Raw genomic sequence first — 15,051 nt, forward strand, 5'->3', positions numbered from 1 at the left:
ATTGGGCTGGGATTTTTTGGTGAAAAATCATGCTCTACTAGACATTGCAAACGCTAGATTGCAGCTATGGGGTGCCGCCATTCCGCTACTTACAGGAAAAGATCTAACCCCTGTGTGCTGTAATGTGTCTGTCGCCACTGCTATGGCATTCCCCTCTCTTAGTGAGGTGGTGGTGCCTGTTATCGTCAGCTCACCTGGCCCATCAGGAGCCTACTCAAAATATTTTGTTGGCTATTTAGAGCCTAATATTCCAGACACATCAAACTTGGTGGTAGCTCACACAGTCACCACAGTCAAGAATGGGCTAACCTGTGCTCGGGTGCTAAACCCTACAAAGAATGACATTGTGTTACAGCCAGGGTCTCATTTGGGGGAATTCTACCCGGTGGATGAGTCTGATCTAGAGACACTGCCATTCCCAAAGGAAGGGACAGAGTTACCTCAAATTCAGATTCAGCAGTTCCACCTGTGTCCTTAGAAGATGCCCCCATCTCATCATCACAGAAAACAGCTCTGTCTGCAGTACTGCTACAGTATAAAGACATCTTCAACACGTCAGATCGCAATACAGGCAAATGTAGACTAGTCAAGCACCATATCAGAACAGGGAATCATCCCCCAATCAAGCAATGAGCATATCGGACATCGCCAGAAAAAAGAACGGAGATTGAAAGACAGGTAGCTGAATTGCTGGCAGATGGTGTAGTGGAGGAAAGTTGTAGCCCATGGGCCTCCCCAGTTGTGCTGGTGAAAAAAAAGTGTGGGCGATGGAGATTCTGTGTTGATTATAGGCGTTTGAACAGCGTGACTGTGAAGGATTGTCATCCTCTGCCACACATAGATGACACACTAGATGCCCTAGCAGGGGCCGCCTGGTTCAGCACTTTGGATTTTTCTAATGGGTATTGGCAAGTCGAAGTGGCAGAGGAAGACAGAGAGAAAACAGCCTTCACCACGGGGCGGGGCTTATACCAGTGGCGGTCGATGCCCATGGGATTATCTAACTCACCGGCCACCTTCCAAAGGATGATGAAGTTAGTGTTAAGGGGTCTACCATGGAACATTTGCATGGTTTATTTAGATGACATATTGCTCTATAACGGCTCATTTGAAGAACAAGCAGGACTAAAACTAAACCCCTCAAAGTGCCACCTTGCCCGAAATCATGTGCTGTTCTTAGGTCATATGATCTCTTAGGATGGACTAAAACCAGACCCAAAGAACACAGATAAAGTCAAGAAATGGCCCACTCCACAGTCTCCATCTGAAGTAAGGGCATTCGTAGGTCTGTGCTCATACTACAGGCGTTTTGTGCAGAACTTTGCAAAACATGCAGCTCCTCTGAATCAGCTGATGGGTAAAAATGTGCCTTTCGAATGGACGGTGAATTGTGAAGCATCATTCAATTATCTAAAAAATGTCCTATCATCAGCTCCTGTAGTGGCCCTGCCAGATTTCAAAGTGCCATTTAAGGTGTTCACAGATGCATCCATGGAGGCTGTGGGCGCTGTGCTAGCACAAGAAAGAGAGGGAGTGGAACACGTGGTGTCATATGCTAGTCAGTCACTGAATCAAACTCAGCGTCGTTGGTCCACCTTTGATCGTGAACTGTGGGCTATAGTGTGGGCTGTGAGGGAGTTTCGACACCACATTGGACTGGCTCCTTTTACCATAGTGACCGACCATCGCCCACTGTTGAGCCTACGGCGCATGGCCATTGATAATGACCCCACAGGAAGGAGAGGCAGATGGATTCTGGAACTGGAGCCATACAACTGGGAGATTGCACACAAGGATGGTCAGCGCCACCTGAATGCTGATGCTCTTTCCCGGCGTCCTGATCGAGAGTGCCCAAGTAGCAGTAAATCAAACAACAAGGAAAGTGTACTGGTGGTAAACACCGTACAGGCAACGCCCTCAGACCCACGAACGCGAGGAACTCCAACTAACAAAGAAACTAGTACTTCATCCAAGGACTGGACGGCAGCTACGCATGAAAGGGGGGACCCAGAAAGCCTGACGTTGCTGCTAGGGATTGGCACATGATGTGACAGGCATAAGGGCATCGCAGGAAGCTGACAAGGAAATCCAAGTAGCACTGGACTGGGTGCAGAACGCCCAAAAGCCACCAAACGCTAGACTAAGGGGGGCCTCTAGGTGCTTAAGGAAGTTCTGGACCGAATTTGACCGCCTCGAGGTACAAGACGGACTACTATGTCATGAAGTGGGTTCTTCCCCGACAGGAGAACGGGTGACACAAGTTGTGGTCCCCTCCACTCTGGTTCCTGAGGTGTTGCAGCAGCTTCATGGGGGTTCAGCCTCAGCTCACTTCGCAACAGAGCGGGTATGGGAACAAGCACGGCGAATCTGCTACTGGCCGTCCATGTTCAGAGATATAAGGGACTGGTGTGAGCAATGTAAAGCATGCCAAAGACGCCGATCCCCAGTGCCACCACATCGTGCCCCCATGGGGAGCTCCCCTGCAACATCGCCATTTGAAAGAGTGGCAATGGACATTGTGGAGTTACCGGTGACAACCAAAGGGAATCGATATGTGTTAGTGGTGGAGGATTACTTCACTAAATTTGTTAATCTGTATGCACTACAAAATCAAACAGCGCAAACTGTGGCACAGTGTCTATTTGGGGACTATGTGTTAGTACATGGGGTACCAGAGCGACTGCATAGTGATCAGGGGCGGCAGTTTGAGGCAGAAGTGGTACAATGTCTCTGTCAACTGCTTGGGATCACAAAAACGCGTACCACACCCTACAATCCAAAATCAGATGGGATGGTTGAGCGTTTTAATAAGACCCTGATCGAACAATTAACAAGAACTCTTTTGCACTGTGGGGGTGAATGGGATGAGTATGTGAAACAAGTAGCTTTTGCCTACAACACATCTGTACACGCTAGCACACACTTCACTCCTTATTTTCTCACTCATGGACGGGAGGCAAGGGTGCCCGCTGAAGTACTGATACCTAGCCGGGCAGTGGACTCACAGAGATCGGGGTCTTATTCTAATTTTGTCTCCTCACTGAAGGAGAAGTTGGGAGTTGCTTTCAGCAGGGCTAGAATGCAGGGTGCTGAAGCACACGAGCGTCAAAAGCTGTATCATGACGAGAAGACTCGGCACAAGCCCTACATAGTGGGTGCTATGGTGTGGCTTAACAACCCAGTGGAGAGCCGCATGAAGCTAGCCCCACACTGGAAAGGGCCGTATCAGGTCATGGAAGTGATGGACTCGGGGGGTGTTCCAGGTCTCACGTACCGCATAGCAAATCCATTTGATATCACGGAGCGACGCCAGGTGGTGCACTATGACAGGCTGCGTCCGTACACACTACCAGTCCGAGTGCCCCAGCAGGCCCCGAATGCTGACCGCTCTTTGTACCCTTCCTCAGCCTCCCCAGAGGCTATGTCCACACACACTGACCCTGTTGGGGTGCCTGATCTATCCGAGGGACCAACGAAAATGGGGAGCTCAGATATGTGGGGTACCACGGGGAACAGGGTTAGGAGGGAACGCAAGGTTCCCTGTCACTTACAAGACTTTGTACTAGAGTAAAATAACAAAAAAAAGAGTAACGAGAAGAAATGAGCAATACATGAGAGAAAGGAAAAGCACTGTTCTTTGTATAACTGTTATTTGTATAATGCTGTTGGCATTTGAAGGTTTTTTTTCTGTTAGGTATCTTTTGGTTATAAACGGGGACGTTTATTCTTAAAAGGGGGGGACGTATGTAGCAGACTGTATTCTGTTTAGGAAAACTGACAGGGGAAGAGTTAACAATGCTTTTTGTCCCCTGGGGGTTGCACTAGTTTTGGAGGGGAATTCTGGGAGAGCGCCTGTGAGCGGGAGGAGATTTTTCTAAGTAAAGAGTGGAAGACTGTTTTGCATCATTGTCTCTGTCATTATTTCTCCAAGTAAAACCGCTCGGTTACATTATAATTATTATTAACATTTTACTGAGGTCGGTTTGAAATGATCTTTTGAAAACCTGAGCGATTAAAAACAATGCCCTGAAATGAGCCACCACCTCGCACACACCCGACCTCTCTCTTCCTTTAACACCAGATGCGCTGCAGCAGCAGTTCAGTTCAGTGAGTGGAAGGAAGCGTCTTCAGCACAGCACGCACGGTCACAGATAGACTTCTTCTCCCATGCCCCACCAGCCAGGTTACATACACATCAATTAAAATCATACCGTTTGACCTCTAAGCCCAACGTGAAATAATTTTGTTGTGCAGTAAAATGTCTCATACACCACCAAACTACTAAGCATTTTTAGCCGACTGGTCACCTGATAAACTAGTCGCTCTAGCCAAAATCAATGATAGATAATGTGAGGATGACCACATACAAATAATTAAGGGTGAATTAAGAGTTTGCAAATCTGTGTGTTAAGCTGAACATTTTCTGTTGTATAGGTTTTGTTAGGCAACATAAATTAACACATTCATTTGTGAAAGAAGAAACGGGAAGTTCCCCATTACCTGTGAAAAATGCCCATCTGCATTCGTGTAATGACAACACTCAGTAGCCTATAACTCCTTCTCGTACTTTTTGGTCTTTTTACTGTCTTAATTGTAGGCCTATATTGATTTACTAATTGCAAAATATATGCAACAAGGCCTGCAGACAGTGGAGGGTAAACAGTAGTTAACTGTAGGACTTAACAATGACTGTATATAGTTAATATTGGATATGGATTTTATCAGTTGGTGGTGTGACTTTTTTCCATTGAAAACTCACGTTTAGTGAATGTTACAAATAAAAGTCAAATTTCATTCAACATTTGCGTGAATTTTTTTATAATGAAGTGTTCCACGTGCGCTAAAAAGTAGGGATGACCTGCAATAGTCACTGATTCGACTATAGTCGACTATACCCAGGGCCGGAGTGGGACACTTTTTCAGCCCGGGAGTTTCATGCCCAAATCCGGCCCAAAATTATTTTCCCCTCCCAATCGGCCCAAACTAGAGATTGACATGAGCCGGCCCATCGGGAATCCTCCCGAATCTCCCGATTAGCCACTCCGGCTCTGACTATACCTCTAGTCCAGGACTATTCAACTATATTTTTCTGCGGGCCAGATTTGAACTATGAACATCATAGTCGAATGTACCATTCTAAATGCATGGGGGTGCCCAAGGATGCTGCTAAGCATTAGTTGTTACATGAAATTAGGGGTGTATTCAACTAAGGATTTTCATAGTCGAATCTGATTCGTCAGCTTTTCCCTTTAGTCGACTAATAGTCGAATCGGGTTTATTATTTTTTTTTTTAGAGCACCTTAAACGGGATCCCGTTCTCATTCAGGACTTTTTTCCTCTTCAAAGTAAATACCTAAAACACTCAGATAAATGAATAAACACGTTAGGTTGGCTTTATTCAGCTTTTATTTATTTACTTAATTGATGGATCCGTTTTCAACCAGCCTCGCTCTTCCCCGTCTGGTCCAAGGGCGGAGTCAAGGAAAGTTAAACCGATTCGTTAAATTTCAGGGTGCGAAGCTTTGGGGAAACGTCCGCAGAACTCATTCGCTCTTTCTCACATCACGTTTTCAGTACAGCATAGGAATACTTTTCACACAACACGGGAAAACTGAGACCCTGAAGTCCTGTTGTGTCCTGACGGTCGAGATGAAAGGTGCGGTTCTGTTATCTCTGCTTGTGGTTGTGACCTGTTCTGATCAGATGTGGGACAATTACGACAGTTTAAATGAACATCTGAAGAAACACATCGACAAGGCCATAATCACAGCCAATAAGGAAAACATTACTGGAGGGAAACACGTGAATTATTTCAAGATTGAAGGTACCCCAACAGTAAGTGATCTGTATTTCAATAACAATATCTAACACTAACCATCTTATTTGAGATGTAGTTGCTAGAAATTATTGATAATCCTTCAGTCGCGAGAGGAACTTTCCTGCTCGCGCGCAAAGCTATTTATTTGTTTTTATGTGTGTCCTTTACCTAATGTGTAATTCAGTTATAATATTAAAATAAGCATTACATTCCCAAGTCCTGTTTTATGTAAAAAAAAAATGAGCACGAGTGAGTCGTACGGCGCGAGGACATTCTGCTCTCCGGTCCCGGTTTACATAACGCCGCAGCGTGCGTGTGTGCGCGCGCGTTCGTGAGCACAAGTTTTTACGTTTAAAGCTTTAGCAGAAATGGGAGCGAAAACTAAAACACGCCCCCCCCCCCACCGCCGCCGCTCAACAACTTACACTCGCCACCTCCCTGAAATCAACTTTTGCAACTTGGGATGTCTGTGAGTGCAAATATATAAAGACAGACAGACGAAAACAGTAATGTTATGTCAGTGCTACAGTACACATATTTTTGCAAAAGTTTTTAATTCTTCAGTGTGTGATCGAGTTAATTAATGTTTAAATAAATGGTAGCAATGTAGGCAGAGGGCTCTATATTTCACGAGCATTGACTTTTTTTTAATGAGATTTAAAAATTTTGGCATTTACGAAACTTTTAATCAAAAGAGATTAAAGCGAAAGCTCACCAGAGAGAGAGCCGTATACGTTTGGAGAATAGTACAGAGGTTCTGAAACAGGATGTAGACAAGACGGACACACAAACCAAAACACACACACGACCCTTAGTGTCTTCCGTAATGTGCAATAGTACTGTTTCAGCTGACATTCACAGATAAATCCTGTGTTTCTCCTTTCATAATAGGTTACGTCTCATAACTACTATGTCGGGGTGAGATTACGACCCACCACGTGTGCTGCAGCAAATAATGAATCTGAAATGAGACAACGCAACGACTGTAAGTTTCCTCCCAGGGTTACGGTGAGTATCGTCATTAGGACCTTATCTCCACACTAGCAGGACAGTGTTTGACATTACGTTGTTAAGTTGGCTTCAAACGCCTATTTATTTTTGACCAGAGTTCCCAAGTTATATTCTCTAACTTTTCACTGTCACAATGTTGATACTATAAATTCATATAAAAAAAAAATGTGAGGATAGCATGTACTTTCTGCTCCTCCAATCTGAAATAAACCCAGTTTTCCACAGATGGTGATTGACTGTGTTGTGTGTACAAAACATGATCGTAAGGAACTGGTCCACTGTGTGAGGTTCAAGGATCTGGAGAAGGAAGAGGTATGTTCCTGCACCGCACCTGTGTGAGGTTGAGGGACGTGGGGGAGGTTCCTGCATTGAACCTGTGTGAGGTTGAGGGACGTGGGGGAGGTCCCTTGAACAGAGCATCAGTCATACTGAAAACAGGCCATCACTGCTGAAATGCAGAAATTGATGTTTGTAGGAATTAATTTTCTTCCATGGAAATGACATGATATGCCAGCATGGAAACAGTGATGTGTCCAGATGTGTTAGTTGTATCCCAGTCTTCAGTTTTGTGAAAACTGAGTAAATGGTGTGTGTGTGTGTGTGTGTGTGTGGATCTGAGTGTGTGTGTGCGTGTGTGTGTGTGGATCTGAGTAAATGGTGTGTGTGTGTGTATGTGTGTGTATCTGAGTGTGTGTGTTGATCTGAGTAGATCGTGTGTGTGTGTGTGTGTGTGTGTGTGTGTGTGTGTGTGTGTGTGTGTGTGTGTGTGTGAATGCTCGGACCTGACACCCATAACGTGGTGGTACACCATCTTTTGGTCTGACACTAGCCCACATTGGATAGATCCCTCTAAGACTGTTGGAACCCAAAAATTGATGGTATGGTGTGGTATATGGGGTACAAAGGCTGTGGAGCCTTTCTTCATCAATGGAAACCTCAAGGTCACTGGATATGTGAAATTGCTACATGATGATGTGTTTCCCTCTTTATGCACTGAAGCTGGCACATTCCCTGAGATTCTCCAGCAAGATGGTGCACCACCACATTATGGGTGTCAGGTCTGAGCAGTTGAGTGGCCCCCAAGGTCTCCCGATCAAATTAGCGCTGAAAAGTTCATCAAACATTCTCATCAGAGGATGGTTTACCGTTTCTGGCAATTTTGTGGGAAATGACAAAGCTGGTCCAGACTGCTATATCCCTGGATGAGAGCAGCTCTGTAAAAAAAAAATCTTTGCTACAGTTTCGCTTACAAATCTTCAAACGCCGTGCCGCTCTGCATCAGTGAAGTTCTGGTATTTGTCTGCATGTTTACTCCTTTACAGGGTTCCCGCGGGGTCTTAAAAAGTCTTAAAATGTCTGAAATTCAAAACTTTAAATTTAAGGCCTTAAAAGACTTAAAAACAGCCAGATTTTCATCCAAGGTCTTAAATCTTATTTAGTCAGGTCTTAAATTTTTACCTTAGTTAATTTTAGAGAAGTGTAGTTTAATCGGAACGTCCGGAAGTCAGTTCTGTGTCGTCTGTGTTTGTGCGGGGTGTGCACGTGTTAATTAAACTACAAAACCCATAATAACCGCAGGCAGGAAACGGCCCTTGCCATGAAAAGCCTTCAGCGGACTCAAGACATCACGCAATTTTGTGCCTCATCCCCGCCGTCTTCTCTATCGTCAGTGCTGGGTCCCGCCGGACTCCACCGCAGTATCACTAGCGCTTCGGCTAATGATATTCGGGCTACATTAGGATCCAGTGATGGCAGTGTTCCCTGATTCTAATATCGCGAAAACTTACGTGTGGACCAAACAAACTCGCATATATAGCTAGATTTGGCTTGGCAGACTTCATCAAGTGAGAGTTGATACGCGCGCTTACCGGACCGTATGTGTTAATGTTCGATGAAAACTTTAATTCAACCACAAAATCCAAACAGCTGGATCTTCATGTTCGGTTCTGGAGCAATGGATATGTGCAATCGAGGTACATGGGCTCTCGTTTCATGGGCCATGAAACGGCGCAGGATCTACTAAAACTTATCAAAGTAAGTGATCCTTACTTATGTTCCACTTTTCAATGTGTTAACCATTTATATACAATTAGGCTACAATACAAGTAGCCTACATCTCAGAACCATACTGTCCATGGCATTAAGTTAGAGAAATTTTTCAATGCATGCTAAATCCCAGCTAGAGGAAATAAACATATATTTACTGTGTTAAATCATGTAAAATGTAAAAAAAAAAAAAAAAAAAAAAAAACCAAACAAAAAAACAACTACGCCCTGTAGATGGGTTATGTTGTTTTGAAACATGTTCCACTGTCCCATGCTCTGTTTCATGGATTGCACATGGTTTTATTTACATTGATTGTACTGATCTATTGCCTTTTAGTGGGCATATATACATAGGATAAAAACAGGTAGTGTGTCCCAACGTTTTCAATGTTAACATTAAAATTCATATTCAGCATGGCTAGACAAAGTAAGTTGGTTTCATCGGGATAATAAATAGAAAATAAGGTAGGGGGTTTAAAAAGTTTTGTGTGTTTTAAGATACAGATGGCCTGGGGAAAGAAAATTCTGAGCCTTTATGTAATTAGTTAATTTTATAATTTCATTTATTTCAGTAATTTAAACAAAATGTAACATTTAATACATTTTATCAGCTGCAGGGTGTGAGGATTTTGGTCAAACCATGCCTTAGACATACTGGAAGATAGGCTGAGTCTACATGTTGTTAAATGTATAATGTGTGTATGATTATTTAATTTGATGGTGTACCTCTATCTTTTTATTTCTTATTTTCCAACAAGGAGGTGGAGGCAGAAAACATGCAAGAGGACACAATTGTCACACACAGACTCATATGTGACTATGTCACAAACACAGACTCATATGTGACTATGTCACAAACACAGACTCATATGTGACTATGTCACAAACACAGACTCATATGTGACTATGTCACAAACACAGACTCATATGTGACTGTCACAAACACAGACTCATATGTGACTATGTCACAAACACAGACTCATATGTGACTGTCACAATGCATGGAGGTGTCACAGGTTCCCCTCACCAAGGAACTCTTAGCATCTGTGGATCCAGCCCAATCAAAATACTGACTTTTTCTGGATCAGGAACGAATCAGGAAAGAAAAGGAATCCCAGAGCCAGAAAAGAAAGCTGACTGAGCAGTCTTTAGAGGACCTTAAGAAAAGGAAGAAAAGCTTGCAAGACGTGTCCACCTGTCTTGCTAGAGAGGCAGATTCTCTTGCAGAAGAGGCTGAGGGCAAGGCTGGATCCAAGATGGCTCAGCTCCTTTCCAAGTCAAATGCCCTGAGAAGGGCATACAAAGAAAAGCTTGCCCAAGTCAGAATCCTTGAAACTGAGATTGGTACTAAAAAGGAAGAATGCAGACATATGTAGGGTGTACATATGTATGTAGATATGCTAGTGTTGTTGGTAAGGTTGCTTGGGTTGAGAATGTTACTATTTTGATTATCTGTTTTAATATTGAATTAATGGAATCCTGTAACTAAATTAATCAAAATAAAATGTTTTAAGAGTTTCTGGGATCATTGGATTGTTTCTGGTAATATGTTGTGTTGGTCTTAAATTTCACTGAGAATGGTCTTAAAAGGTCTTAAAAAAAGTCTTAAATTTAACTCACTGAAACCTGCAAGAACCCTGCTTTTGGGGTGATTCAAACTGCAATTCTTAACACAGGTTACTGTTCTCCACAAACTAAGAACACAGCTTTACATTTTACATCAGTAAATACATTTTAAGTCAATTGGTTGTTAAAAACTCAGCATTCTGTATCTTTCTTTTCTACCATTAGCTGACATATTTGAGCTGATTTATTGAAAGCTCTCCAACAGATTCACTGACACATTTGAGTGAAGGTGCTTGAGTGAACGGACCAGACAGACACAAATGTAAAAACTTTAAGTAAACATTTGCCTTCAAAATAAAAGCAGTATAGTTCTTTTTTGTGCACCTATCACAGTCATTTACCTTTGACTTCTAATTTATAAATTATCTCAGGCGGGCCGGTCAGAGATGGTCAGAGGGCCAGATGTGGCCCACGGGCTGTACGATGCCCAGGTCTGCTGTATGCTGTGGGTATTAGCAAAGTTTTAACATGTGTGTTGTTAAGACACCATGGATCATGTGAAGATGTTGAGTGTGTCAGTGGATCTGAGTGTGTGTGTTGATCTGAGTAGATCGTGTGTGTCTGTGTGTGTGGATCTGAGTGTGTGTGAGTGTGGATCTGAGTAAATGGTGCGTGTGTGTGTGTGTGTGTGTGTGTGTGTGTGTGTGCTTCAGCTCTCCTTAACTAAATGTGAACAGTTTGATGAAACTTGACTGTGACTGTAAACTGTTCTTTGTTTACCACTCTAATGACATTTTAGGGCTCTTAATCACACTGATAATTGTGTGCTGTTTTAATTTCAGACAAAAGAAAGTCGAAAACAGTGCCCTAAAACAGATCAGCACCACGCTGGGGAAAAAACCTTCCTGGCCATGAAAACCAACATCTATGATCAGCAGATTGGGTGTATTGGTTGTGTCTGACAAAAACTGCACGTTTGAAAACGGAACAACACTTAAGTGGGAAATGTCCTGTTGATAAGTAATAAACATGTGGTCAATCTATTTCCATATTTGACTAAAGTACCTGGAGGAAATGCAGCACACATGCTTTGGACATTGATATATATAAATTGAAATATTTGATGTTCTTCTTTGAACTTCATCATTAACAAAGTAAGTGCAAAACCATTTTATTGTCAGACATTTATGATTTCCAATGTGTCTTCATGATTAATGAATAATGTACCTGTTATAGCTGTGGCTGCATTTGCATACAGATTAGTATCAGTTAATTACATCTTCAGTAAACATTTAACATTTTGTCTTTTCAAATCATTAAACAGATACTCAAGTATAATGGTAAGGAAAATAATTCAGCTGTATAGTACTCATTTTTCTAAAATGCAAATTGTATTGCTAGATGTTTGTACTGAAATGCTATAGTAAAATGTTTCTGTGCAAGTGAAAGTCTGAGATTCTTTCTATTCTGTGTCTACTTGCTCCATTATTTGACTGAAGTTACAATGTTTTCACTTCAGCAGTGCTCTAGACCAGTTTACCAGTTAGGGTTCAAGACAGACCCTAGTGACAGAAATAAAAATGTAACTATGTTACTATAAAAAAGAAAAACCTACTGGCACTGTGCCCAATCACATGAGCTGCTGTCAAACACATCTTGGACTTTGAAATGAACTTACAAGTAAATATTTTCTTAAAAAAACTGATTGTTTGCTTTCATTCCAAAGAGCAACTACTAATCATACCACTAATAAAGCATTACACTGGGCTTTATGTCTCACTCTTTATATCTCACTTTTTTAACTCTTTATATCTCATGCTTTAACTCTTTATATCTCACTCTATATCTCACTCTCCATTGTTTGCTATCTTCTTCAATTTCTGAGTTAAGTAAACATCACTGCACCAGTAAGTCTAACAGCAGTCCTCTGCCCATTACAAAATAAAAGCACAGACAGGTGAAAGAGTCCAAATCAATCTTTAATCCACAGAGAATGACAGTGAGACCCTGGAACACACATGTAGTGTTGGAGTCCTGAAGAGAGATGAGCGTGCTGGTGTTCCTGCTCCTGTCTGCGGTGCCTTTGCTGGGTTCTGCTCAAAACTGGGAAACATATGACAGCTTCAATGCTCAACTACGACAATATGCTGACAAAGTCATCACTGCAGCCAATAAGGAGTTTAGACAGAACGGAAGGCACATAAATTTTTTTAAATTTGAAAAGACAGTGGTATGTGTTGTTTAGTTTTTTAACAAAAATGTTAAAAATATGGACTTTCAACAAATAGTATATCTGCCTTGGTTGATAGAAATTAATAATAGTAATACTTAAATAACAGAAAACTGCCACTGATGAGCTACTGATGCTCTTTATAGTGATGTCCTCTGTCACCACTATATGATCACTATATGATCAATATATGATCACTATCAAGCTTTACATTCAATGGTAGAAAAATCAAATGTTTTTTCCTCCTGTTACAGATGACTAAGAACTACTACATCAGGGCGATCCTGAGAGCCACCACCTGTGATGTGGCCGAACCTGCAACTGAATTCACACAGCGCAAAGATTGTGCTTTTAAAGACAGGGTGAGCGCTTTAAAAGATAGGGTGAGAGCTTTTAAAAGACAGGGTGAGAGCTTTTTAAAGACTGTGTTTTTAAAGACATGGTGAGTGCTTTTAAAGACATAAGTGCTTTTAAAGACATGGTAAGTGTTTTTAAAGATAGGGTGAGTGCTTTTTAAAGACAGGGTGAATGCTTTTAAAGATAAGGTGAGTGCTTTTTAAAAATAGGGTGAGTGCTTTTAAAGACAGAGCAAGTGCTTTTAAACACATGGTGAGTGCTTTTAAAGATAGAGCGAGTGCCTTTTAAAGACAGGGTGAGTGCTTCAAAAGATAGGGTGAGAGATTTTTTAAGACAGGGTCAGTGCTTTTAAAGACAGAGAGAGTGCTTTTTAAAGATAGGGTGAGTGCTTTTAAAGACAGGGTGAGTGTTTTTAAAGACAGGGTGTTTTTACAAACATGGTGAGTGCTTTTAAAGATGGGGTGTGTGCTTTTTAAAGTCAGGGTAAGTGTTTTTAAAGACAGAGTCCGTGCTTTTAAAGACATGGTGAGTGCTTTTAAAGACAGGGTGAGTGTTTTTAAATACAGGGTGAGTGCTTTTAAAGACAGAGTGAGTGCTTTTAAATACAGAGCAAGTGCTTTTTAAAGACAGGGTGAGTGCTTTTAAAAGACAGGTTGAGTGCATTTAAAAACAGAGTTAGTGCTATTTAAAAACAGGTTGAGTGCTTTTAAAGACAAGAGTGCTTTTTAAAGACAGGTTGAGTGCTTTTAAAGACAGGGCGAGTGCTTTTAAAGGCAGGCTGGAAGGGTGGAGTTTTAGCTCATATCCTACACCAGGGGTGCTCATTACGTCGATCGCGATCGACCGGTCGATCGCGAAGGAAGTGTCGGTCGATCGCGAAGGAATGTGCGTAGATCGCGTCACATAAAATAGTAGTAGATGAATCGCACATCTGCACTGACGGTTGTATTTTGATTGACATTCACGTTCATTACGTTCGCCACCCCCCCCCCCCCCCCCGCTCAACAAATTACGTTCGCCGCCACCCCGGTAGATCTTTCTGACTTGGTCATCTTATAAGTAGCTCGCAAGCTGAAAACTGTGGGCACCCCTGTCCTACACTAATTTTGCAATGTCTATTCACATATTATTTGTGTAATTTATTTGCTAATATAAAAACTTGAGGTGTGTGTTTCTGTTAGAAATAAACATTCTGGTTTTAACAGCCCAGAATTGATTGTATTGTGTGTCGACAAGAGGATGGACACGAATTTGTTGACTGTGTAAAGAAGAATGAAGCACGTAAGGTAAGTACACATATCACATACAGGACCCACACTATTGTGTGTTTACATATCACATACAGGACCACACTACTGTGTGTTTACATATCACATACAGGACCCACACTACTGTGTGTTTACATATCACAGCAGTTAAGTCACTGACTAAATATATAAAGTGAATTTATGCACTAATGTTAATAACAACGGTTCTTATTTCAGAGAGAAGAGTATCGCAGTAGGAAATGTATTTATTTCTTACCTGGAGGTGCGCACACTTTTGCCTCCATTGATGAATAACAAATGTCCCAGTGATGAATTCACACTCAGCTGAATCCAAATAAATGCAAAGTTCACTTCTGAAAAAAAGGGGTTCAAACTGAACCTGACATGTTTTTCAAAAATAAATGAATAAATAATTGTACAAATTTAAAAAGTGTTTTTGTGTTCAATCATTATCGGCGGATTGCACTACATTGTATGTGACGCGGGGGAGAAAGACAGGACACTGAGACGAGTGTACATTCAATTTAGCTTTATTTAAATACTGCTGCACAGTTAGCGCTTAGCACACAAAGAACACTTAGCACATAATGGAGTGAGACTAAACATGAGGTAAACTCAACAAAGATGAGCAACGGTCACGACATCAACACACATGTATATAAATAAACAAGACCCAAGTGAACCGCATGACGTTGACAAGACGAGACACAGGTGAGACAGATGAACACACACATATTGAACCACACCCAAAGGAA

General features: G+C 41.9%; 1 protein-coding gene across 1 annotated transcript; it reads left to right on the plus strand.

Moving 5' to 3' along the window:
- The first annotated feature begins 5,486 nt into the window (after positions 1-5,486).
- Positions 5,487-11,883, plus strand: LOC143475151 (cystatin-like protein). Its single transcript, XM_076972900.1, has 4 exons — positions 5,487-5,835; positions 6,710-6,826; positions 7,055-7,141; positions 11,284-11,883. Exons 1-4 carry the CDS (start codon positions 5,650-5,652, stop codon positions 11,401-11,403), a joined length of 510 nt encoding a protein of 169 aa, XP_076829015.1. The 5' UTR covers positions 5,487-5,649; the 3' UTR covers positions 11,404-11,883.
- The last annotated feature ends 3,168 nt before the right edge of the window (positions 11,884-15,051 follow it).

This window comes from Brachyhypopomus gauderio, chromosome 14, assembly GCF_052324685.1.
Source record: "Brachyhypopomus gauderio isolate BG-103 chromosome 14, BGAUD_0.2, whole genome shotgun sequence".
NCBI classification, from domain to species: domain Eukaryota; kingdom Metazoa; phylum Chordata; class Actinopteri; order Gymnotiformes; family Hypopomidae; genus Brachyhypopomus; species Brachyhypopomus gauderio.

Bases quoted from the DNA above. Each gene is read 5' to 3' on its own strand.
- LOC143475151 (XM_076972900.1), top strand. From the start codon at position 5,650: ATGAAAGGTGCGGTTCTGTTATCTCTGCTTGTGGTTGTGACCTGTTCT. The intron at 6,827-7,054 runs GTGAGTATCGTC...AGTTTTCCACAG, and splicing joins AGTTTCCTCCCAGGGTTACG to ATGGTGATTGACTGTGTTGT. The intron at 7,142-11,283 runs GTATGTTCCTGC...TTTTAATTTCAG, and splicing joins AGGATCTGGAGAAGGAAGAG to ACAAAAGAAAGTCGAAAACA.